The sequence below is a fragment of the Silurus meridionalis genome, chromosome 10 (genome assembly GCF_014805685.1).
Source record: "Silurus meridionalis isolate SWU-2019-XX chromosome 10, ASM1480568v1, whole genome shotgun sequence".
Lineage (NCBI taxonomy): Eukaryota > Metazoa > Chordata > Actinopteri > Siluriformes > Siluridae > Silurus > Silurus meridionalis.
The window spans coordinates 5497016-5524335 of NC_060893.1; the positions used below are offsets into that span (position 1 = coordinate 5497016).

At 39.2% G+C, this 27320-nt stretch overlaps 1 protein-coding gene across 3 annotated transcripts; it reads right to left on the minus strand.

The window, feature by feature from the left end:
* Positions 1 to 2094: 2094 nt before the first annotated feature.
* On the minus strand, positions 2095 to 26468 carry hps5 (HPS5 biogenesis of lysosomal organelles complex 2 subunit 2). 3 transcript variants are annotated; one of them, XM_046860241.1, is made up of 22 exons: positions 26402 to 26468; positions 20634 to 20746; positions 20423 to 20533; positions 20260 to 20324; positions 19975 to 20167; positions 19361 to 19722; positions 19062 to 19133; positions 18321 to 18409; positions 17445 to 17623; positions 17151 to 17309; positions 16265 to 16424; positions 14987 to 15107; positions 14272 to 14418; positions 13321 to 13383; positions 12231 to 12769; positions 10655 to 10775; positions 10390 to 10539; positions 8828 to 8947; positions 8563 to 8676; positions 8285 to 8391; positions 6162 to 6543; positions 2095 to 3058 (listed from the first exon to the last, which is right to left on the minus strand). In XM_046860241.1, the coding sequence occupies exons 2-22, from the start codon at positions 20733 to 20735 to the stop codon at positions 2998 to 3000; spliced, it is 3417 nt and encodes a 1138-aa protein (XP_046716197.1). In that variant the 5' UTR covers positions 20736 to 20746; positions 26402 to 26468; the 3' UTR covers positions 2095 to 2997. The 3 variants fall into 3 exon arrangements, with proteins under 3 accessions (XP_046716197.1, XP_046716198.1, XP_046716196.1); XM_046860242.1 differs by lacking the exon at positions 26402 to 26468 and adding an exon at positions 26212 to 26233; XM_046860240.1 differs by lacking the exon at positions 26402 to 26468 and adding an exon at positions 25921 to 25943.
* Positions 26469 to 27320: the final 852 nt, after the last annotated feature.

Below are 27320 nucleotides of genomic sequence, written 5' to 3' on the forward strand. Positions count from 1 at the left end.
GATATTTCAATATTTCTATAGATATATTTATTATGTCTGTGTGGCAAGTATTTACTGAGATTCAGGTTGTTTTCTTTATGTGTCTGAAGAGAGATGACTGAGACGGCAGAGAGCGCCCCCTATATGTTTTATTGTTAAAATGAGTGTGTACAAATAAAAGTAGACCCTTTACAGATTCGAATGATTTATTGCGTTTATCTGAACAATCAAAAAATACAGAGTAATTTAAGTGCGTTTCGGCGAAAATGCACCAGCGCGTTTGTCAACCCAGAGGGTTAATACCCAGGTCCTTCTTCCTATCTATCTATCTATCTATCCAGCTACACATCTATACATACACACACACCTACATATACAGTTCACACACACACACACACACACACACACACACACACACACACACACACACTCTCTAGCTCTGAACCAACATGGCTACAATTGGCTGACCCAAAGCGTATATCCAATTTCTCTAAGTGTTAATTAGCGAGCAAACATCAGTTGGATTGTTATCCATCGTAAAATGACCTGCCCAGTTACTGCACCTAATCCTATTGAATTGTTTTGGGATTAACTTTAGCTCAAAGTCAGAAAGAAAACTTAAAAACTTAAAAAAACTTAAAAATAAAAAAAATACTGAAGAACAATTTTGGCAAGTTTTACAAGAGGCATGGCAAAGTATTTCAGCGAAACGAACTGTCCAGATGCCAAAAATGTTCAAAGCTCTTATTCATTTTAAGGGAGGATTTTTCAATGAAAATACAGTAAAACATCTGTACATTTATATGTGTTTTGTTCAGTCAATCTTACTGTTGCATGACCTAGTTTGTTGCATGTAAACAAAAGGAACATGAACACGTCTTTAAAAAAACAAATATATTCTCATTACAATGTAGTGTCATTAACACTCACCATATAAACAAGCTCCATTTGTAATGCTGTTCTCTGTAACACTCTTCAATCGGAGTACTCAAAACTTCAGTGTGTTAAGATTCACCATCCATAAGTACCAAAATAAACCATTTAGTGAATGTGACTATGAGGCTGCCCTCTAATATAATAGGTCATCGCCAAGGTTGTGACTTTTATACTCTGCCTAGAGCCGATCCGGTATGTGCAGAATTCTCTTATCTGTTCACATGGTGACAACAATCCCACATCAAACAATACCGATTCCCCCCATACAAACACCTGTATGCTCTATACTAATTTACCATAAACCAAACCAAATCCTTTCTCCATATTCGAATGCTATATTCCTTTCTGCGAGTGCTCTATTTTACCCCCGTGTCACCTTTTATGTATGTGTAGTGTTTTAGCATGTGAACCAAATTGAACTGGGGGAAAGATCATAAACAGGATCGTTCTATTTAAGTGATCACTTTGTATACTGATTACTGAATACAACTCTACAGCAGGTTCCGCATGTAGTCAAGACGTGTGTTAATTAAAGACGTTATTTGGCTTGAAATGTTCGTGTCAAAAGCAGCCACTCAGCTAGAATAAAAAAGGGGTGTCAAAATAAAAAAAACCCTTCCTGACGTCAGGGACAGTCCTCACTTTCCAATTTGAAGCCGTTCTCTTATCAGTATGGCAGAGGCTTCTCTGTTTTCTCTCTTCCAATCCTCTGACTGTCAGTATTCTCTTCTCCAGGTGTGCATGATCCTGATCTGATTGAAGCTCTGCCAGGAAGAATAGTCATCAACAAGAGGAGATAAATGTGAGGAAAAAGAATGCAGGGAAGGTGACCATTCGCTGATTGGTATTAAGTTATGAACTTGAAGGATAAGAATTCAATAAACAAACTTGAAGGTTAATACTGTATGTCCTCACCCTTTCCTTTGGCCTCCTAAATATGTTTTTCCCAGTGGCACCTGCCTGAGAAAGATATGCAGTCTGGAAAAAAATGTTTCTTCTCTCATTTTTATACAGAATATAGTATATTAGGAGATATGAAATAAGAGAAGGCTGATTACCTTGTACAAAAAGCATTAGTATAAAACACTTTCAGTTTATTAAAAAGAAACAAAATTTGGGGGATTAAAAAAAAAAAAAAGATCAGTGAATTATTACTGATAAATAAATAAATCCTGGAAATAAATCTCAAAATATGTTTACTAACGCATAGGCAACACATTCAAATAAACAATTCCATCGTTCTTACGTTGTACAGTTGCCGTAGGTACGTGTCAACAGCGAAACAGAATCAATAATCTTTATATTATTATAGAATCTTTTGACACAAGTCTTCAAATAAAAAAGGTTACACATGTATAAGGTCATTTGTTCAGATACAATTTTAGTATTCAAGACCTGTTCAAATGTATTTTAAAAGAAAGTTTAATTCAATATATAAATAACGAAGTCAATATTTCAAAATAATATGAAAAAAAAAGTTAATACTGTAAAGCACATATACACTATATAGCAAAGTCCTGTATTGGGACACTTGACTTTTTTCCAGTTACGTGTGGTTCTTTCTCAAACTGTTACCATAAAGTTGATGGCACGTAATCGTCTTGGTTGCCCCCTGTGCACAAAACCAGATCCGTGAACACCTCTGGGATGAACTGGAACACTGACTGCACCCCAGGGCTCCTCACCTCACCTACATCAGCACCTGTATTTACTAAATGGCTGAATGAACACAAATCTCCACAAGAATACTCCAAAATCTAGTGAAACATCTTCCCAGAAGAATGGGGAAAAAAAACAATCATCCGTATCAAAATGAGTGAAAGGTCAGCAGCTGGGACGAAGGCGAACAGGCACAACAGACATTTTCAATTTCTCCACTCTGTTTGTAACACTTTTAGAGTCTCTAGCAAATAAACAGCAGAAAGCACACAAGCACTGTGGATAATATACCTAGAACTTTTGACATATAAAAGCAGGCTGTAGTTCGGAAGTTTGAAGAGCGCATTCACATTGTCCTGATGGTTGGTGTGAGGGTGTAGTAAGGACACGTGCAGATCCTGGAACAATCCTCAGAAATCATCATTACGCCTGCTGAGACCAGAGGAAGCGATCACACCGCTCCAGCATGGTCTGGATCAGAACTCTGGAAAGAGGGTAAAACAGAGGCAGGGAGTAAGAAAGGCAAAGCAAGGAATGAGTGATTCAATTAATTTTTATTTGTAGAGAGCTTTTAACAATGGACATTGTCTCAAAGCAGCTTTACAGAGATAACGTGGTTATAAAAGAATTTAGAAGTTTGTTCCTTGTTAGAGGTCCATCGATTTATCGGTTTTGTAGTTTATTCAGCACAGATAGCTGATTAATTGAACTATCAGCTATTGCCAAAAATCCATACTGATATTTTTTCCGGCTTTCGTTCCACTGTCATTCCGAAAGCGGCCACTAGGGGTGAATCACTGATGCCACTGCTGTTTTTACATGCGAGACTGCGCGCTGCACGGAGAGTGCTATGTTATATTTATTATTTATAATAAATATACATTTAAATTGAATTGAATTTATATTTAATTATACTTGATATGCTACTTGCGACTTATTTTTTTTTTTTACAACTAACTTTAAGAAGTATTACTTTGCCCGACTTTTTGCAAAGAATGTTTCCTTTTTTTTATCTTTTAAATACACTATATCGACAAAATTTTGTGGACTTTAAGATTCCCATGATTTTATAATAACCTTCATTCTTTTTACCCTCCCATCTTCAAGATGCTTCGCTAGATTTTGGAATGTGTTTGTAGAGATTTGTACTCATTTAGACACAAGGGTGATATTAAAGTCAGGTAATGATGTAGGTGAGGTAAGAAGGTCTGGGGTGCAGTCAGTGCTCCAATTCATCCCAAAAGCTGTGCCACTCAAGATCTTCCACTCCAAGCCATTTAGAGCATATCTTTATGGCGCCCGTTGTGCACAAGGGGAACAGGTTTGGGTCTCCTAGCTTCCCTCCAAGTGAAGGAAAGATGTACTACTACCACATCCGAAGACAACTGATATGATTGTGTGCCTCCGACTTTATGGTAACAGTTTGGAGAAAGATCCAGAAAAGGGTGAAAAAGTCAATTGTCCCATTGCTTTTGTCCAAATAGTGTATATGTTGTAGGTAAAAGTACAGTTCAATATGCAGATATCTGGTAGTGTATTATTTAGTTTAGGTAGTGTGTCACTTTCCAGAAACTTTGCATGGGCACTTCATCTGGGGAATTTTGGAAATATTCCAAGTTGGAAACTTACCAGGAATTTATAGGAATTAATTTGAAATTTGGGGAAATTTATATTAAATGCACCATATGCAAACGTAAATATGAACATTTCGTTTAGGCATGTAAACAGACAGATTTAAACAATAATCTTTTTTTTTGACTGATTTCATTAACAATAGCAATAGCTTCCACACAGCACAGGGAAGTTTTAAACAAATGTATGAGATATTTGTGTAATTTATGTAAATACTTGCCAAGATGCAAATCTTTTGACGTTATTTTACGCGCAGGAGTCAAGAAATGATGTGTTCAGAGGTGGGAAATAATCTTTTGTAGAAATACTTTGTTACTGAACTTAAGTAGATTTTTCTGGTATCAGTATTTTACTTCACTATTTATTTCTCGGTTGAATTTTACTTTCACTAATTACATATCGTACACAGACATCTGTCATTTTTACTTCTTACATCTCAAATCCAGGCTCGTTACTTTAGTTTTAATCTATTTTACTTCTCATTACGTGCCATTTTCAGCCCATCATACTGTTTCCTGTCATTAAACGGCTTCTTAATCTTTCACTGGTGTATCATTTCCTGGCTCTCACACCACAGATGTGGGGTAGTTTATGAAGATAACATTGAGCAGGGCAGAAGGCAACAAGAAGTCTGGGGTTAACGTGGATGAGACAGAGGGAGTCAGTGATGTAAACATGACTGAAAACTGAGACATTCCTGATCATCATCATCTTTTCTCTGCTTGTGTTCTAAATGGTGGATGTTCAGCCTGGATACATTCATTAGGAAACAAAATTTGAAATTCGTTTTTTGTATTAATATATTATTATTATTATGTGAGGTCCAGTTACCAGGGTGACACTAAAACAGGTAGTAGTAAAGGCTTTGTTTTACTTAAGTACATGTTAGAGTGAAGGTTGTGTGTACTTTTGCCACCTCTGGTTATGTTATGTACGAATGCTCGGTGCATTTAGGGGCGTGGCCTCAGCATCCCTGCAGTAAATGTGCTGTGTGCACTGAAATTGCATTAAATCTTGTTTAAACCAGCGTTTTTTTTAAAAACTACATTAATTTTATTGGCTTACTTTCGGTTATATATATATATATATATATATATATATATATATATATATATATATATATATATATATATATATATATAAATAATTCCCCCCCATGTCTAATAGCAGGTCTGATAAGCCCTGGGATTTCGTACCATACACAGCAAGCTTTGAATCTTTGAGGGCAGAAGGTGGTGCTAGAGAACCAATATTGCTTTCTGGGACTTTTTCTTGGACTTTTCCTTCCTGTTGGCGTTACTGGTCGATAACTATGGCGTTATTGGTCCAGAGAAACTATTCTTCAGATATTCGCCGACTTGTTTTTTCATACTCCTATATACAACTTGTGCAAGTGAAATCAAATAATATAATGCAGGCAAAAATCTTGCATAGGCTTTTCTAATGGTTTAAGATTAAGATCTAAGATGTTAAAATAGCATGTACTTAGCAATTTGTAGTCCTAGTCACCTCCATCATGCCTAGATGATTATTTTTTTTTTGCTACAAATCCACATTAGAATCTCTTGTTCTGCACTAGTGGTGGACTGTAATGAAGTAAATGTAATCTGTTACTGTACTTAGGTAATTTTCATTTTTACATCAGTTGTCATATTTTACCGTGTGTATACCAAATTTACCACAAATTCATGTGTTGTGTACTTCCTTCTCAATTGCAAGCGATAACTGACGACATTTCCAGGGACCAACCGATGAGGCCAGTACAGTACATGTATGCACTTAATTCCTCTTTTTTTTTTTCCTCAGTATCAGATCTAAATGCAATCGAATCCGTTTTTATTTTTTTAGAATGAGAAATTTAATTTAGACAAAATAAACAATACACTATGAACTGTGAGCACACCTGATTAATGCACTCATCATGTAAAATATTAACGACACCATCGTCTTCTCACCTCTGCCTCTTTTCTGCCACTCTCAGCAGCTCACACACCAGGGTAGAGTGTGTGCTCAGCTCTGAGTGCAGCCCACACTCCTGCAGTGCTGCTACGGCCCGGTCCGGACCGATAATCCCTGCCAGACAGAGTATTAATTTCTCAGCAGTGATTTGGCTGCTCCAGTCTGCTGAACCGTCGGTCAAATCGACAGGTCCATCATCAGCGGCGTTACCGTTATCCATACAGCTTTCGGCTCCGGTGCCGTTAACGGTATCGGACGTGGAGGGAGGGGGGTTGGAGTCAGAGGGGAGAAATGACATGGCTGTTGATGGGCTTGTGGTTTTCTGCTGACAAAGCTGAATTAGGAACATCCACTCTTCCATTGTCTGGGGAGCGACACCTATAGAGAACCAGACATATTGACCAAAAGTTTGACATTTGGAAAACATAGAGGGAGAACTTTTCAGTTCATATTGGCCGACAGAACATTTCTTACTGTTTTTTTTTTTAAAGAAGTTAGAAAGCTTTTTTTTCCCACCACCCAATCGAGTGTTTTTTAACCCAATCTGTTTTTTGCTGTCACATTTTTACAATTTACCTTCACTCGAACTAACAGACCTAAAGTTTTTCCAGCATGAAAATGCCCCTGTACACAAAGGGAGCTCCATGACGATATAGTTTGGAGTGAAAGAACCTGAGTTTTCTGCACAGAGCCCTGACCTTAATCTCACTGAACACCAGTAGGAAGTAGGGCTGCACGATTCTTGCTAAAATGTGAAATCACACACGATTCTCTCACACGATTCTCATGTTTTCAACCAAAACATTTATTGCACTCAAGTAAAAACGGTGCTACACAGGATTTTCAGTTATAATAAAAGTAGTAGTAATTTGCATTTTGCAGTTCTTTCTCGACTGTCATGCGACACTGAGTATATAGACCTGGCAACGCAACGGATGAAAAATAGTTGCGAGAGGGCAGACAGTAGCGCTTGTCTAAAGTCTTTATCATTGCCTTAAATCCCTCGTTTTCAACAGTGTTTATAGGAGCCATGTCTTTAGCTTGCTGCATCGTCGCCACCAGGAATTTCTGAACTGGCGCTCATTTTTTCCTCTCTTTTGAATGAAACCAATGTTACCGCTATAAATCCACCAAGTTATGTTACCGCTCTAAATCCACCAATGTATTCGGGTCTGCCGCTTTGATACACGTCACGTGAGTGACAGCAGAACGCTGCAAACAAGGACGAGGGAGGAGAGAAACGATTGGGTCTGATTGGTGAATAAATAGGGTTTGGTTTTACACAGTGTGAGTAAGTTTGACTGATATAGCATCTTAGAATGTTGTAAGTAAATACGTGAACACGTGAATGCAGCATCTGAATACAGGGAAATACTATATATGCACGTGAATCGCCGTCATTTAAAAAGAAGATCGAATGTATGTATGAATCGAGATCGTGATTCATTTTTCGATTAATCGTGCAGCCCTAGTAGGAAGACATTTCTTTTTTGGACTATTAAAAATGAAATTTAAGTCCTACATCACGACATCACACACACACACACAGACACACACACAGACACACACACAGACACACAGACACACACACAGACACACACAGACACACGTTGTTAGCAACTGGCCTTAACCGAGCCCTAAATTAATTAAAGCCAAGTATTGCTAAAATCCGACAGAGATTCGCTCCAAAAACTGAAAGCTGATTGGCTGTTGCATGTTGGTCTCATTTGTAGTTGTAATACATAGAATTATATTTGGACTAGCGGAAGAAAGAACTACAACTAACAAACTAAAACAGTGCTGCCGGAGCATTAAAATGAGCATAGAAGTAGCGTTACATGGACATCACAAAAAATTAAGGCCAATTTAAAATGATTTTAGAACATTGAACTTTTTAAAGCCTAATCTTATGATTAGACTTTTTAAGACCCCGTGGAAACCCTTAAAATCCTCCCACACACACATCTAACCAGCAAACCGCATCACACATGCAGCCCATTTGCTAACTAGGAACATTTTGGAACAATGCTGCTTTTGAGGAGTTTGTATCTGGGCTGTAGATCCAGTCCTGGATCACTAACCATATTATCATTTTTTAGAAATAGTGGAGATTTTTTACCATTGGATTCCTCCAGCAGACTCATATCATCCAAGCTGCAGATGGCCGAGAAAGCCTCGTTACGTCTTCCCAGCTCTTTGCACAGGTAGAGATAGCCTGTCCAGAACCTGAAAGAACACACACTGTGCTGTTAATAAAACGACAAGTACCTCAGCTCCTCATCCCCAATTTTGCTCTTTCATGCAAACAATTGTAGTTAAAAGTATACTTTCATTAACGCCTTCATCTGGTGCGGAAATCAAATTCAGAAATGGTTCCTTTGTGAGAAACACACTGACCCATGAAGTCTGCAGGACTCCATCATTGTCTGTTTGGACTGGAAGTCAGCCGGCAGGCAGATCAGCAAATTCAGCAGACGTACGTAACCCCAGCGGAAGTAGTGAGCGTGCCACCTTAGACAACAAGATGGTCTTTAATACTTTCCACGATCAGAATAGCTTATAACCTATGTTATAGTTATGTTTCTACAAAAAAATGCAGAGGAATTTGCAATGCTAAATAGCTTCAGGTTTGGTCTTGTATAGAGTTAAAGCTCATTTATACTTTGGGCTTCCATCATTTGTCAGGAGATCATCTTTCCGTGGTGCATCGTGGGTAAGAGCGAGATCCAGCCAAACTTGTCGCAGCGTCTCAGGCTGAAGAAGTGAGCCTAAGAAAGAGAGTCTGAAAAGAGAGAGAGAAAAGAAGATATGAATAACTTTGCATATGAATTACACCTGCCACTCACTCAATGTTCTAGTTTTTTGATACAAGTAAAAAAAAACAGCTGTAATTTGCACGAGGTACAATTTCCCAGTATGACTTAAATCAGAGCTTGTGTTTTCTAGACTCTATCTAGAGTATTTAGTATCTAGTATTTACTCCAAATATTTACACCGATCAAGCAGAAAATTATGCATTTAAAACATTATCTTCCACGGTGAAGTGAATAACACTGATTATTCTCTTCATCATTGCACCTGTTAGTGGGTGGAATATTATTAGGTGGCATTTTGTCCTCAAAGTTGACAGAAAAATGGGCGAGCATAAGTATTCGAGCGAGTTTGACAAATTGTGATGTTTAGATGACTGGATCAGAGCATCTCAGCTCTTGTGGGTTGTTCCTGGTCTGCAGTGGTCAGTATCTGTATCCTAAAAGTGGTCCAAAGAAGGAACAGTGGTGAACCGGTGCCAGGGTCTTGGGTGGCCAAGTCTCATTAATGCACGTGGGGAGCGAAAACTGCCCCGTGTGGTCTGATCCAACAGACGAGCTCCTGTAGCTCACATTGCTGAAGAAGTTAATGCTTGATGGGTCACGAATGTTTTGGTAGCAAAAGGGGGACCAACACAATATTAGGCAGGTGGCCATGATGTTATGACTCAACGATTGAAGATCCTTTGTAAGCATGACTGTTTGGATTGATGTGAAATGGTAACACTTTACTGTAAGATTCCATTTGTAACATTAACTGAAATAAAGCATGCTTTCGACATATTGTTTATTTGTTAATTTCAACATTTACTAATACATGTTTAAAGTTTCAAAATGTTATCTGATAACTTTAGTTAATGCACTATGAACTAACATGAATGAGGTACAGCTCACAGTCTCGTGTGTCAAACCAAGCAGCTCATGACTTCAGTGATTCGCAGACGCAACCTGGAAAAACTATTGGTATGGATTTTCACCTCTAGCTGATCATTTTAGCAATCAACTATCGGTGCCGATGAATCAGTCGACCTCTACCAAGATGACCACCTGCCCTAAAGTGTGTTGGTCCCCCTTTTGCTGCCAAAACAGTCCTGACCTTTCAAGCATTATTGCTGTTAACTTTTTCAGCAATTTAAGCTACAGTAGCTCGTCTGTTAGATCGGGTCAGCCTTCGCTTCCCACGTGTATCAATGAGCCTTGGCTGGCCACAACTCTGTCCGGAAACAACCCACAAGTGCTGCAGTTTTGGAGATGCTCTGACTCAGTCGTCTAGACATCACAATTTGGCAAACTTGTCACTTGAAACTCGTTCAAATCCTTATGCTTACTTTGAACACATCACCTTTAAGAACAAAATGTTAATTTAAATACGAATGAAATACAGTAAGTAGTGCATAGATAACATTAAGAATACCTTTGTTCTTCAGCCTGGGACTGAATCAGGTTGTCTAGGTAAGGCAAAAAATGACTGGGTTGGACCATGGCTATAATGTCAGAAGGGGGAATTGTAGGATAGAACTGGGGGTACGCCCGAACAGCCATTTCTCCATGCTTCTCATACAGTCTACAACAAACGGGAAAAAATTCAGCAATAAGATGTCAACTAATTAAGCATAATACTAAACGTTACTAAATCATGAGAAGAAGATCGAGAATGTGATCGGGTGTGTACAGCTTACCTGTAAAGGTGTGTAAGAAGCACTGGAGTATTACAGGGCTGCAGATCTCTCAGGCTGCGCAGCGACTTGAGCAAATCACCTTTCTGAATGACTTCCACCACTTTACTGGCCTGGGTGAACTCTGCAAACACACAGCAACATTAGCCTTTAGCTATTAGCATTAGGACTTTGCACAATGTTGTCAAATTCTAGCTTTGTTCTCAAAAAATATTTCAACATAAGATAAAGGTAATTTTTTTTTTATCCGAACGTCATGAGCACTTTTGAATCGTTTGAACTTGAAAAGGGTAAAGAATGGATATTGGAGAATGATACCATGTATCCCCTTTCCTCTGCACACAAAGTTCTTCCCGTCAGTGGTAGCACATGGCCGAGGGAATTAAACACATTGTAGATGTGTGTGTGGGATTTACTGAATGTCGGTATTAGAATAGCCGTTATTTGTCACATATACATTACAGCACAGTGAAATTTGTTTTCGCATATCCCAGCTTGCTTAGAAGCTGGGATCAGAGCGCAAGTTCGGCCATGATACGGCGCCCCTGGAGCATAGAGGGTTAAGGGCCTTGCTCAAGGGCCCAAGAGTGGAAGCTTGGCGATACCGGGGCTTGAACCCCCGACCTTCCGATCGGTAACCCAACGCCTTAACTGCTGGAGCTATTTGCTTTCTATTCAAGACTGCAGACACAGTAGCCTTACTGTGGCAGGAAATTGTGAATTTTCTTTTTTAATGAATTTAGAAAGCTATAATTATTTTCTTTCATTTGTGGGCAGAATGTTAATTTTTTTAATCTTCTCAGATTAACACATTTGATATGTTTTACTATATATACACACACACACACACACACACACACACACACACACACACACACACACACCTGCCAATCATGTGGTGCTTCCCCTATCTGTTGTCTCAAAGTTGTTAGTGAAGTTACAATTTCCCTTCACTCGAACTAACGGAGCTAAACATGAAAAGCCCAGCATGAAAATGCCCCTGTACACTGAGGAAGCCCAATGAAGACATTCGCCAAGGTTGAAGTGAAAAAAAAAAAAGTTTTCTGAACAGAGCCTGGTGCCCACTAAACACCACTGGGAGACACTGGAACAGTGACTGTATCTCAGACCTCGTCACACAGTACACATCAATACCTGACCTTACTAATAGTCCCTAAAGCTGCAAAATCAATTGGAAAGCCTCTTTTCCCCAGAAGTGTGGAGGTTAATATTGGGGCTGTGTATTGGCAAGAATCTGGTGATACGATACGATTTCACCATACAGGGGTTGCGATACAATATGCTGCGATACTGTAAGGCGATATATTGGGATATTTTATGGGTTGGATATCATTTTCAAACAAAATATCACAAGACTTAGGTGTATCGATATTTTCGAACACCCCTAGTTATTATAAGGGCGAATAAAAGACAACATTTAAAACAAGATGTTCAACAAACATACATGGATATGTTGTGGCAGATGTCCAGATGCTTTATGTGTCACAGGACGTTCAAGACATACTAAAAGTTACTCTTGTGCTTAAAGAGCAAAAGAAATAAAGAAAGAAATACTCACCTAGCATGCACGTAATGTAGGTTTTAAGGACATCTGGTTGCTCCCTGTATCTCAAAGTGCACATCTTCCTCACTCTCTCCTTATCAAGCAGGTAAAAGAACCTCCGCAAGAACAAGCAAACCCTCTCCATCTCTCCATCACCTGCTCCACCTGGGCAGCCTAAGTCCAAGCAGAGGCTTGCAAGTTGTGAAAGGTCATCCTGGAGGTCAGAGGGCAAGTTGTATTCTACTGGAGCCACAATGGCAACTGAAGACATTGCGGCCAAAGCATTCGAGCTCAGGTTACTGTCTGTAAGGCTTTCTTCCTCTGCAAGGGTTGAGATGTTTTCGGATTCCGACTGGCTTCCAAATCCGCTGTCATCCCGAGGGATGACATCACCGTCTTCCATTTTCTCCTCTGGCTTCTTCTCCACATTCTCCATCTCACTGATTGTGGGCTTCTCTGGACACAAGACCTTTTCCAGAATAGGGAGCCACTCTAGGAGCACCTCAGTCAAGCACTTGGGATCCAGTAGAATGAGAGGGTCCTGGATCTGCAACCTATAGGCAGGAACAATGAAAAATATGGAACATACCAAAGTTGGTACCAAATGTTAGAGAGAATGAATAGAAGATTGTCCACATAATTGCAATATATCTAGGATATCTAGGATATCTAGGAACTAGAGGTCGACTGATTCATCAGTACTGCCTATTAATCGGCACCCGTAGTGGATTCATACCAGTAGTTTTTCCGGGTTTCGTTATACAGTACAAGAGCGGCCACTAGAGGCAAATCAATGAAACCATGTGCTGTTTGTTGTGTCTTTTTTATTTATTTTAAATGTAACTGTTTGCATTTTTTAGAGTGTTATTTTTTCAGTTTGAATGCATGCCTTATTTTTCTGAATATTTATTAATATATTCAAATTATCCATTTAGCACATCAGTGCTGTTTAAATTTTTGTAATAAAAGTTTAGTGCCATTTTACATAAAGTGTTACATTTTTATCTTTATTTTTTTTAATCCAGTTATTGGTGTGTACGATCCACTATTGGTCGACCTCTAGTACACAGGATGTGCTAGTTGGTGCTATTTGGTCATTACTCACATGGCTTTCTGCGTTGCTGCCCTTAGTTCGCGTAACTCATTCTCGGCTTGCTCGACGGTTTCCCTGACATATGCAAAACAGAGTGAATAAAATCATCTATGAACATGTGGTGGTATCAAAAAGTTCGAAGACTGGTTTTGTAACCTGCTAAAAGATGGCAGCACAATTCTGCATGCACAGTCACAGGGAGCACCGATCCTCAGAAGTCAGTGTGCTAAAAGACACTGGCCTGTGTACATCGGGAGCTGGTTCTATTCTGACCACGTGCACACTCCGTCACCGAGCTCTTCTCACACGGAAGTTTTTTTTGCCGGAAACAACATGATCTAATGTTAGAGGGCAGGTGCCACCCCTTGTATTTTTCTGATAGCGTAATCTAGTGAAGTCAGCGAGTTGTTGTTCGCTAGTCAGATTAAGCTTAGAGAATACAGCCTAGAGTAGTCCTTTTACTATGTTCATTTCTTTAGCACTGTCCATGTTCCTTTGCCTGTATGAGTCTAGTCTTGTTGACAGCTTTGGAACGCACTGAAACTTCTGCTTGTTACACCACTACACTTGACCATTAAAAGCAATAACTACTCCAAACCCTTGTCCTATTATTTTTGTCCAAACAACCTGCAACAACTAAATGGTAGTTGTTCCCACACCCTACTCGCCAGATTTGGCTTCTACAGACAGTTTCCAGAGATGAAGATCCGGCTCCAAGGTCACTGTTCGACACCACTGGGAAGATCCAGCAGGTGCTTGACACGCTCCAAAAAGAAGGACATATTCCGGACATAGTCCGCTGTTTCTGTTAAAGGGGACCATTTTGAAGGTGATGATGTGTAAACATGGATAAATAAAGTACTCACTTGTAAACAAAGATAGTTTTGAAACTTTTTGATGCCACCTTGTATAACTTCGTTACATAAAAGAAAGAAGAAAAAAAAAAAAAAAAAAAAAACTTACTCATTGTCCATTTCATCTCTACATGAAGTCACTGAGGGAGTGACTTCTCCCTGTCCACCATCCCTATGGTCAGGTCGGGCCCAGAGCTCAGAGTTCATCTGCAGGTTGTTGATTTTTTCGGTAGTCCTCTTCACAAAGCTTGAAACGCTTCAAACAGACACAAAAGTAAGGAATGCATGATAGTTAGATAAGATAATTCCAATGCAGGGTTGTCATAAACAATACGCTTTTAACCTTTAGACACAATGATAGTACGTGTGTAAACTAAGGAAGAACTGATATATGACTGAAAAATAGAGCCGAATGAAATGGACGTACCCTTCGCAGCAGATATGTGAAATGAAAGACGCTACAGCGGAAGACTATTTTTAAAACGAGCGGCCATATCAAAAGAGGAAGTTAAGACTAGGGAAAAGTCGGGTGAATGCCAGGTGCATCTGAATCAGTGATTTTGTTTCCCTCGTTCGGTTTCACTTCCTGTTTTGAAGCGCACTGAAAGCTGATTTTGCCTGTAATAGAAATGATTTTGGTTCAACTCATTATAGATGTGCACCAGGCTTTATGCAGAGAAATCACTGGTTTTTATCGAAGTGACAGACTAATATGACTGTATGTATGTAGCCTTCTGGGGGTTTGTTTCCTTTGGAATGTGGAGTTTATGTGGAAAAAAAAACAATGCATGATGCGTGTTTTGTGTTTGTCTCAGAAAGGATACCTGTCTTTAACAGCCTGCAGTGCGATGAGTGGTGGTTTTGGACGGAATGAGAGTGGGAGGTGAAACTGCAGGCCTGAGAGATCTGATTTGTCCCCCTCGACACGTACACATGACTGGGGGTCTGGAGATCAGGATGCCAAGATGACAAAAGTGAAAGAAAAAAAGAAAAAATGGAACGGGTAGAAAATGGAAAATGAAGATGGGAACAGACAGGAACAATCAGAGGATGAAGTAAATAAATACAGAAGTAAGAAGCATCAATTAAGGAATTGATTAAAGCATTTACGGAGAGTAGAAGAAATGTATAGAAAGGAAAAAATTAAGAAAATAAAGAATAATGAAGAAAATTAGAACTCGCAAAAATGTATGAGGCCAGAACACTGACATGAGCTTTGAAAGAACATTCGTGCGATATTTTTGCATTAGATTCTGATGTTAAATCCATTTTTCCACCTTTTTCAGTGCCAATTTGTCCAAGTCTTCACATGGGTTACTTCTGGCTTGAGAAGATGATTTACAAGACCAAAATCCGACATGATAAACAATGACTATGTGCAAGACTATGTTTTGGTTATTTTCAGATGTTTATTAATGATATACAACAATTTCAATGCAACCAATGCAGTCATATTTTTAAAATCGGCTTATAAAAACAATAATTGACTCTTACATTATTCAATCTTTAAACTTCAAATTTTGAAATCCCCCTGCGCTGATCATGTCTATTTATTAGGGGTGTAACGCTACACATATTCGTGTACCGAATGCAATCGTTTTTTACATGCGGAACACCTGAGCTCCCTCAGGAACGCATTAAGTGGCGGACCGCAAGTTTGTTTAGTCTCCGCCTCTCACTTTCAGTGCATGAATTTATTTATTATTATTAAACTTGAAAACATATACAACATTGCCTGGGATATATAAAAAAAAAAGGAACTAGAGTTAGCGCAGTGTCAATGTGGCTACACACGCCATACCGGGAATACAATTTATTTTGTAAATGTAAACAATTTAATTCAAATATTTTTTTAAATGTAATCAATATAAAAAAAAGGTGTATTGCATTTTTTTTATTTATTCTATTTTATTTTTTATATAAAAAAATCAGATCACTTAGTTTTTAACAAACATGGCATCATTTCTCAATCAAGTGCATCACACAATGTCCTCGTTAGAAGCTCCTTTGCCCTATTTTATATTGATCAGACCAACATCAGGCAAAACCTAGCCCTTTTATAATTGTAGTTAGTGTCTGATCTTTGTCTATTGCCCCCTTACCAGGCTCCACCTGCTCCTCCTCCTGAGCAAAGCTAAACTCCTTCATCCTTTCCTCCTCCAGCATTGACTGACTAAGGAGGGAGTTAGTATCCTCATCTGATTGGCTGCCTCTGCGGCTGATGACTCGGTAGATGCCACAGTCCAGCACACTGAAGCTTTCCTAATGGAAAAAACACACATTTGGTTTTATTGACACTGTTTAAATAATTAATATACACTGCTTTTCAATCAAATGAAAGAATACACCAACACAGGGGTCCTCAAACAACAGACCACAGACTGGTACTGGGCCATGGATCATGTTAGCGAGCCACATAGAAAAAAGAAAAAAAAAAAACCTTAACATTTTTTTTTATGTCCATTTTATTGACTTTCACTTCAGACAACTGCCAATTTCCTGCACTCGTTTCAGCTGCATTTTTTTCTATGCATTGATAAAATAAGCTCTTACTTATTCCGCATTATGGTCCGTCGATTTGCATTATACATGTATTTGGTTAAAATAATAATTCAAATCATATGTATAATAGTAATATAATATGCATGTGGCAGCACGGGCATGGCTCGCAAACCTTTAAATATTTTCAAGGTAATAAAATTTTCTGTAAGTCGAACCATCGCAACTCTGGAACCATCTGTAAATGACTGTTTATTTAATTATTACATATATAATGAAAATGTAACTCAGCTCACCGTATAAATATGCAAATACATATACATATATGCGAAAGTTAATAAAATGTAAATAAAACAAAAATGATGACTTTTTTTTTATCCTTATTGTGCGACCCGGTTCAAAAAACACCATTTTTAAGATAATAAATGGTATTCAATAATATCAGACGTAAGTACAGTTTGATTTTACATTTCCTTCCCCCGAGCTCACATGAGAAGAGATGCTGCTTCTGCGACTGCTACAGGCAGAGTCCAAAGGCTCCAGCTTGCTGATCACTGCCTCCAACTGGCCAATCAGCTCCTGCTGAGAAGTTGGATTTAGCTGGGCCTTGAGATGTTCCAAGCGATCCATAGCGATGGTTTTTCTTGCCTATGAAAAAAGAGGGGGAGATACAGAAAGAGAGAGAATGATGTGTGCAAGCACAAATGTCTAATAGTAAGAAACAGTGTCCTTGTTAGAGTGTGTACAGAAGTAAGAGTGACTACACGAAGAGTGTGTATGTACCCTGCAGGTTACTATGGCGTGCTGGAACATGCAACACACAGAGGCAGCCAGTGTCCAGTTCTCTCGTTTCAACAGTCGCTCCACACAGCGTTCAGCAGGCATCAAGAGCAGGTGAGACAGATGCCCATCACCATGGAGACAAAACAACTCATTGCGAAACACTGCAATGTCTACAATATCTGGGTAAATTGGGCAAAATTGAAATGAAAGGTTTTAACCAAACAGTAAACTTGAATCGATTCTATGGTACAGTTCAAAGCATCTGGGTTTAAGTCCTAATACATTACATTATATGAGCAAAAGTATTGGGACACCTGACTTTTCCACACATATGGGGTTCTTCCTCAAACTGTTACCACCAAGTGGAGGCACACGATTGTATTAAATGTCTTTGGATGCTAAAGCATTCCATTCTCACTTCACTTGAAATAGAACCAAACCTGCTCCTGCTGCATGAAGATCGAGTGAATTGCCTTCTATAGAGTTTTGAACTCTATCACCCAGCTAAAAATCTTTAGAATGAATCAGAAAGCTTACTGCACCGGAGACCTCCTCACATCACCCACATCAGTACCTGACTTTACTAACACCCTTGTAGCAGAAAGAGCACAAATCTCCACAATCACACTCAAAAATCTAGTGGAACATCTTTCTACAAGAGTGGATGATCAGGTGTCCACAAACTTTTCTCCATATAGTTTATGTAAGTAAAGCTTAGTGATGTTATGTGTTAGGGCATGTGAAATACATAAATACAAAACAAGTGAAAATTGAGAGACAGTGGGGGCTTGCAAAGGTAGTGTTTACGTAGTGTTTTTTTTTTTAGATTAAGTTTATACTTTAATATGTTTAATAGATTTTCGTCTCGTTCCTTACCCTTAATTTTGGTCCATAGCAAAACCTGCCCACTGTGCGGTGTAAAGATATAAATGGCAGAGTCTGTCCATGTCAGAAGGTTGTGATCACTGAAACACACAGTAATACAATTATAAAGGCAACAATCATTTTTTTTTTATTAATCCCATATAACTATAAAACATGGGTCTTCGACCGGGGGTCCGCTAATCAATGTTGAATCACAAATCCATTTTTGTTAAAAAAAAACAAAAAAACCAAACATGGGTAAAAACATCAAAAGATAAAAGATTTCATTTAAAATTTTGATTACATCAAAGTTCAATTCAGATTAAAGACAACTTAATAAATTGATACATATATGTTTGTTATGACGGATAAATCTTTTTGAAAGGTCTAAAAATATAAACAAAGTGATGCATGCACAACAACAACAACAACAGTTCTAATTTTCTTAACATAATATAATTAGCATAATATGATTAGTTTCTATTATCAGTGGCTATGATCGACATATTTTGTATCAGGTGGGGTACCTGCCCTATGTCTCTATTGCCCTAAGGGGGCCAATGACCTGACAAAGACCCCTGCTGTAAAACATGTCATAAAATGTACTGAGAAATGACTGTTTTTATAGTTGCCCATAAACTTTCTTAAACACACACACACACACACACACACACACACACACACACACACACACACACACACACACACACACGTACACGTACACACAGTCTGCATGTTGTGGTATCTTGTTACCTGAGTTGAAGCAGTCGATGAAAGGCGAGGGACTGAGGACTCCTCTGACCTGGCTTATAATGTGGCTCATTCCTAAAAAAATGGATAATCAATCCAATTATTATGCAAAATCACAGTAAATCAATCAAATGAATGAGTACTGTAACTAAGTAATGCCCCTCATATGATTGCTTCTATCTGAAATGAGTAATTCATTAGGGTCTGCAGGGCAAGTAGATGCTGCACAACTATTTTCCTTCAATAAAAGAAATCGAAAAAACTTAGCAAACAGAATCGAAGAAACTCTCTGAACTGCATACTTGTAAGAGATGAGAGGCAGAGGCGGGCAGGCAAGCAGCTGTTTAAACTGATGGGTGCTGAGCACCTCGCCGCTGAAGTTGGCCTCCCATATGCGCGAGCCTGGCCGAGCACAATACACGAGCTGGGTGGCGCCTGCTCCGGGTGTCCTCGATCCGGTCTGCATCTGCGGAAGAAAACAAGCGCCGTACTCTCCGTCGCGTTCCTTATTCCCCACTCGCCAAAACTTCTCCCTTTCGGTGTCACAGATGTAGCAGCGGCTGAGAGACGAAATCAACAGATGACCTTCCAGGTATCCCAACTGCACCACACGAGAGTCGACTGTTGTGATGGACTGAACTGGGAAGATCACAAATGCTGAGCCCTGCAAGCAACACACACACGCAGTCGTAGGCATGTGAGAAGGAAATACTCAAAATAGAAGACTCTGCAATAAACCGCACGCAGGTTTTCCGACGCATTTTTGGAAAACATCGAAAAAGTGTGTGTATTGTCTTGTTTTTACTGTTTACTGTGTACCACTGTGTATAGTAGAAATGACAATATAAGCCTCTTGACTTGACTACAGCGAGTTTTCATGCCTGTTCAGTTGAATGATGAGATACTTCGACGATACCTTGCCGAGTTTGGAGGTCCCGGCGCGTACAAAGGACACTTTCCCTGCTGCGTCTCCGATGAACACCCGTAGAGCTCCTGTGTCCCAGCATAAAGCTGTTATAACTTGGCCACGATGCTCCCACGATACAGACGCCCTCTCAGGACGACCTCTGCGCTCAGCCTGCAGCTCCCAAATCACCACCAGGCCCTCACTTTAAACACACACACACACAATTAATATGCACTAAACAAAGCGTATTCACAATCATCGTCCATGTGTAAAAGGTAGGGTATGTCCAAGTACCTTGTTGCTACAGCAACAAAGTCTTCATCGTGTGGACAGCACGCGATGTGTGTAAGTGTACCCTCCTGAGACAAAGAAGCATAATCGGTTATTTCTCACAGCTCCATAAACCTAAATGCTATACAGACTAAAGATCTCAGGGAGCTCCTGAGGGAACAGGAACCTTGTGGGTGAGGATAAGTCTCTGTTTCCATCCATCTCTCTGTATAAGGTGCAGGCCTCCGGCCGAGGTGCCGAGAGCGAGCCATTTGCGTGACACAGCAAGGCACGTGCACTACACTCCCATACAAAGAAATTAATATATAGTTAAGTTCACTGGAGAAAAGATTTCACGGGAAATAAGGTATTTTAAAAGAAAAAAATTATTGCGTTACCTTGAGTCTGCCTGAATCGAGGCGCAGGGCAGAAATTAAAGGATCGAAACTGTCGAACTCGGCCAAGACATGAGTGAACGTCTCCGGCACCACAGGAATCATCCTGATGAGCTCTGGGAAATAAACAATCAGCATTTTTTTTTATTTTTCGTTTAGACAAACTGGTTTTTCCTGTGTATCAGAAAATAACTGCCTTTAGTTGCTGCTTGCTGCCACACGATGAAGATATTTGGGAAAGACGCTTCAGGTCCTTCACACACACACACACACACACACACACACACACACACACACACACACACACACACACACACACACACACACACACACACACACACACACACAGGAACGGTTTTTACCCCAGAGCCATTAGAGAACTGACACCAAAAAACTGGAACTACACACACTTACGCTTATACACCCAACCACAATCTGTAGAAATACTTTGAATGTGCAATACTTTAATATTTGAACAGATTACTTATGTTTACATTTTAATATTTTATTATATTTTATTTTGATGCACTATAAGATCTATCTATCTATCCATCCCTCCATCCATCCATCCACTTATCTACCAATCTATCTATCTACTTATCCACCCATCTATCTAGTTATCTACCCCTCTATTTACTTATCTACCCCTCCATCTACCCATCTACCCTCCATCCATCCATCCATCCACTTATCTACCAATCTATCTATCTACTTATCCACCCATCTATCTAGTTATCTACCCTCTATTTACTTATCTACCTCTATCCATCTACCCTCTACCCCTCCCATCCATCTATCATTCTAGTTATCTACCCCTCTATTTACTTATCTACCTCTCTATCCATCTACCCATCTACCCCTCCATCCATCCATCTAATTATGTACCCATCTATCTATATATCCATCCATCCATATATCCATCCATCCATCTATTCATCCTCATCCTACCTACATAGGCTGGGATATGCAAAGAAATAATAATAATAATAATAATAATAATAATAATAAATAAATAAATTAATTAATTAAATAAAATGAAATATAATAATAATAATAATAATAATAATAATAATAACATTTTTTGTGGGATCAATAAAATATTCAACAAAGAGTTACCAGAGCTGACTCGAATTTCTACTTTTCTAAAACAAAAAAAAAAAACAAAAAGTTAAAAAGATAAACAAGTTTTGCATTAGAAACTGAATCAGCTTCAGGTTCAGCGCCATTAAAATACACCAGATGGACAAAAGTATTAAGACGCCTGACTTTTCCAGCCAAACTGTTACCACAAAGCTGAAGGCACACAATTGTTCAGGGTGTCTTTGGATGTTGTAGAATGAAATTTTCCCTTCACTTAAACTAGGAGCCCAAAAAACCTGTTCCAGCATGACAATGCCTCTGTAGACAAAGCAAACTCTATTAAGATATTAATTAGCGATGTGAATTAGAATTATAACAGTATATTGATCCTAGATGTGGAATGCGATGCTCAAAAAGCACATACCAATAGTATGCTCAGGTGTCCACAAACATTTGGCAATATGGTGCATGTTAAAAAAACAAAAAAACAAAAACACACATTATACCAATTTGAAAGTATTTTCCATTACAGTTTATCAAGGAGACCTTTTTTTCTAATTCTGTATGCGACTCCTAATACATTTCTCAGCCTGGAGTCACAATCCTGCAGCCTGTGCTTTCTCTCGCGGGGAATGCGAACTGTGCTGACCTTTGGCTCTGTAACTGCCTTCTGATGCAAACTTGTTACATGCTAATTCTCCTGCGGACACTTTGGGTTTGTATGGCTATAAAAACATGGAAGCACATGGCGTAGAAATGTTTACCTACTCTATACATACAATATTACCAAAGCATCGGTATAAAACATAATCTATAAATAGATGAAATAAAATAAAAACCGCAACAAAGAATTATATAATAAAGACAAAATAATATGTCCATTGAGAGCAGAAATTGGTGTCTGATCTCGTTCTCTCATTTCTGGGTCAGAAGATGCACATTATTTCGGTTCAGCTCGGACAGTAGATCCGACCGTGATGTACAATTAATATGCTTTTTGTTGTACGTTGTTATTTCTCTTATACCAGCTCAAACACAGGAAATAAGACCAGAAGATTGATTTGTGCTTCTAATAACCTCCACTCTTCCAGGAAGGTGTTCCACCAGATTTGGAGAGTGCTTGTGGAGATTTGTGCTCATTCAGACACTAGAGTGTAAAGTCAGCTACTGAAGATGATGAGGTGAGGAGGCCTGGGGTGCAGTCAATAGGTTGGGGTGAGAGCTCTATCAGAATCAGAATCAGGTTTATTGGCCAAGTGTGTCGACACACAGGGGATTTGGTTCCAGCTGTTGGTGACTCTCAGAAGTACAAACATAAATAACACTATACATTTAGCTTAGACTATACGAGGTTCTACTGAGGACGCCGTTGCTCATCTCCTCCACACTACGATGAGCCACCTGGACCACAGAAATTATACAAAAGAAGCCTTTTTATTGACTACAGTTCAGCATTTAACACCATAATTCCCTCCACACTCACCTCTAATTTGGAGGTCCTGGGACTCAGCCTGCCGCTGTGTCAATGGATCTCTAACTTCCTGACAGACAGACCACAAGCCGTACAGGTGGGCAAACACACCTCATCCACCCTCACCCTCAGCACTGGAGCTCCCCAGGGTTGTGTTCTGAGCCCCCTGCTGTACTCACTGTACACATACGACTGTGTAGCCACTTCCAACTCCACCACCATCATCAAGTTTGCTGACGACACTGTTGTGGTGGGCCTGATCTCCAACAACAACGAGACGGCCTACCTACAGAAGGTTAAAAACCTGGAGAGATGGTGCCAGGAGAACAACCTTCTCCTGAACGTCAGCAAGACTAAGGAGTTGGACCAAACACTAAAAATCAACGAGACCCCAGTAAAGAGAGTGGATAGTTTCCAGGACCTAGGTGTTCACATCACACAGGACCTGTCTTGGTCATGTCACACCAACACCCTGGTGAAGAAGGCCCGGCAGCGTCTGTACCATCTGAGACGCTTAAGGGACTTTAAACTTCCCTCTCAGGTGCTAAAGACTTTCCACACCTGCACCACTGAGAGCATTCTGACGGGTAGCATCACTTCCTGGTTCGGGAACAGCACAATGCAGGACAGGCGAGCCCTTCAGAGGGTGGTGCGTTCAGCTAAACGTACCATCCACACTGAGCTCCCTAACCTGCAGAACATCTACAACACGCGGTGCCGGACCAAAGCCAGGAAGATTATGCAGGACCTCAGCCATCCCAACAATGGACTCTTTTCTTTGTTGCATTCAGGGAAATGCTTCCGCTCCCTTAAAGCGAACACAGAGAGAATGAGGAGGAGCTTCTTCCTGCAGGCCATTCGGAGTTTAAACCAGGAAACACCCAGGATCTAAAAACTGGCCCACTCTCTCCATCGCCACACTTTTTCTCTGCACATATCTCTCGCTTCACACTACGACACTAAACTCTGGACTCGCACAGCACAGTGCACTTTATATTTTTATACCACACCATACCGCACACGGACACTTTACACCACACCATACCGCACACGGACACTTTACACCACACGGACACTTTATGGACAATTACATAAACTACCTTAAATTGTTTACTGTTTTGCTGCCATAAGCATATTTTGTATATACATATTTTTTCTTATATATATATATATATATATATATATATATATATATATATATATATATATATATATATATATATATATATATATATATATATATCTTTATATATATTGTTATATTTTATATAGTTTTTATACTTTATTTATCTGACTTCTTTTTCTTTGTTTTATTTTTCTCCCCATCCTATTCCCTTATGCCGGACCGTCGTAAAAAAGCATTTCACTGCATGCCGTACCCTGTATGTATGTGCATGTGACAAATAAAAGTTGATTTGATTTAATTTGATTTGAGACAATACGAGCCTTTACGAGACAATACGAGTATTAAATCGAATATGTAGCAGGAGATCTTCCACTCCAACCCATGTAAAGAATATTTTCATGGAGCTGGCTTTGTGCCAGGTGTATTGTCATGCTGAAACAGGATTGGGTCTCCTAGATTCTCCAAATGTGTGGTAACAGTTTGGGGAAGAACCACATACAGTATGTGTGGATAAGTCAGGTGTCCCAATACTTTTGTCCATATAGTGTATAATATTTATAGCAGACTCTTTAGTGGCTTTCTGGTTTCTCAGTCAAGCATGAAGATGATCTTTTTGTTTAAAGACAGACAGAGAGAGAGAAAGTACGGTAAGAGAAAAAGAGAGATGCTAGTGAGAAAAAAAGCAATAACAGGAACTAACGCCAAACGTATTTACAGCTTTGTACGTGACTCTAAGCCGAAACAAAACATAGCATGTTGCTCATAAATAAATAAAAAGATATATATATATATATATATATATATATATATATATATATATATATATATATATATATATATATATATATATATATCTGATTCCTGGAATTCCTACACATTGGCTAAATACTGACCAGACTAGGACAAAGCCTGACCGAAGCCACGCCCACTATCCACTATATCCTGCACTTTACATGTGGATTTGCCACTTCACAAGACACACACAGTGCTTTTTTTTTGAGTCAGTTCATAAAAGAGATGGTCGTGTGTGTGTGTGTGTGTGTGTGTGTGTGTGTGTGTGTGTGTGTGTGTGTAGTTGCCAATATTTGGGGTGTGATATGCTGAAATCTTTAGACTTAAATTAGGTGGGTTCCCACACAATACATACTGTATTTGGTTTTACGTTCATCAAGTGTGTGTGTGTGTGTGTGTGTGTGTGTGTGTGTGTGTGTGTGTTTGTGTGTGTGTGTGTGTCTGTCTGTAGTTGTCGATATTCTCAGATTTGGTAATCAAACATCCCAGTTTCTAAACACTTCTACACACTGGCCAATTACTGACCAGATTATGACCCGAAGCCACGCCCACTCTCTACTATATAGTACAATGGATAGAATCTGATAACTGAGTAGAACATTTTGAGGAAGATTTACCATTTAACACACACACACACACACACACACACACACTCTACACTTTTAGGTGCGAAAAGAGACAGACGTGTGTGTGTGTGTGTGTGTGTGTGTGTGTGTGTGTGTAACCATTAGATACAATGCAATGGGAATGGGGGCGGGGTTTGGGGAAGTTCACACATTCCGACACCGAGCCGCAGAAATACACAAGTATATGATACAAACCGACAACAAACACCACCGAGAAACTTTTATAGCCTGTGAGAATACAAAGTAACACCGGGTCCCGTGTGCCGCTGGATACGGAGAAGAAGTTCTCCAGGCTGAACTGCATGACTGCATGACTGCGTATCACGAGACCAGAGTGAAAGCAAACTCAACTAGGTCACTTACACACACACACACACACACACACACACACACACACACACACACACACACACACACACACACACACACACACACACACACTATTCTATCAGTGTTCTCTCATAGATGGATAAAGTTTGGATAAACCTCAATGAAGTATCTCCTCTTCACTCCTCTCCTCTCCACTCATCTGTCAGTCAGCATTTCTTCCATTCCTGACAACTAACTTTTCCCTTATACCAATTTTTTTTTTAACTCCTACCTTTCAGCATAAACACAATCCTAACTCATATCCATTTAATTATTTGCGTCTTTCCGATAAAACATATTTACTCACCGACACGAAAAGAAAATCCCCTTCACTTGCTCTTGCTTCTATCCGCATTCTGTAAAGTCCCGCCCCCCTACGATCTGATTGGCTATTTCTGTATGAACTTACCAACCATGCACGAACTACTGACCAATCACAAGCCTGAAATGTGAACCTCGTTTTTTTTTCTTTCAGCAGAAAGAAAGCAATGTGGAATGGCAGCAGTAGATCAGCCGGCACTACTTTCTCAAGTGATAGTGAGTGAAAGAGAAAAACCAGCAAAACTCACTGTAAAAAAGAAAAAGAAAGTAAGAATGAAAGAAAGAAAACAAAATAGAAAGAAAGAAAGAAAGAAAGAAAGAAAGAAAGAAAGAAAGAAAAGACAAAGAATGAAAGAAAGTTGAAGAAAATATGGAAAGAAAGAAAGAAAGAAAGAAAGAAAGAAAGAAAGAAAGAAAGAAAAGGAGGATAGATCAGATAGTGAGGATAGATGGGGAAGAAAGAAAGAAAGAAAGAAAGAAAGAAAGAAAGAAAGAAAGAAAGAAAGAAAGAAAGAAAGAAAGAAAGAAAGAAAAAAGGAGGACAGATCAGATAGTGAGGATAGATGGGAAAGAAAGAAAGAAAGAAAGAAAGAAAGAAAGAAAGAAAGAAAGAAAGAAAGAAAGAAAGAAAGAAAGAAAGAAAGAGCACTAGACCAGCCAGCACTACTTTCCCAAATGATAGTGATGTATAAAAGAGAAAGAGCACTAACAAGCAAAACTCAGAACAAAGAAAAAAGAAAGAAAACAGTCATTTGCATTCAGATCTAAAATAAAACGTGTTAAAACCTGAACAATGTTGCTCAAACCCGTTTCCAACATCCAGAGATGAAATCTTTTTATAGACTCTGTCGGCGGATGGAGACTGCTGGAGTGACATGGTCTATTATGCACCTTTGCTTGGATTG

Excerpts from the sequence above, each read along its gene's own strand:
- hps5 (XM_046860241.1), bottom strand. The coding sequence starts at position 20,735 with ATGATTCCTGTGGTGCCGGAGACGTTCACTCATGTCTTGGCCGAGTTC. Across the intron at positions 20,168-20,259 it reads TTTGTTGCTGTAGCAACAAG|TGAGGGCCTGGTGGTGATTT; the intron begins GTACTTGGACAT and ends GTGTGTTTAAAG. Across the intron at positions 3,059-6,161 it reads GTGGCAGAAAAGAGGCAGAG|AGTTCTGATCCAGACCATGC; the intron begins GTGAGAAGACGA and ends CCCTCTTTCCAG.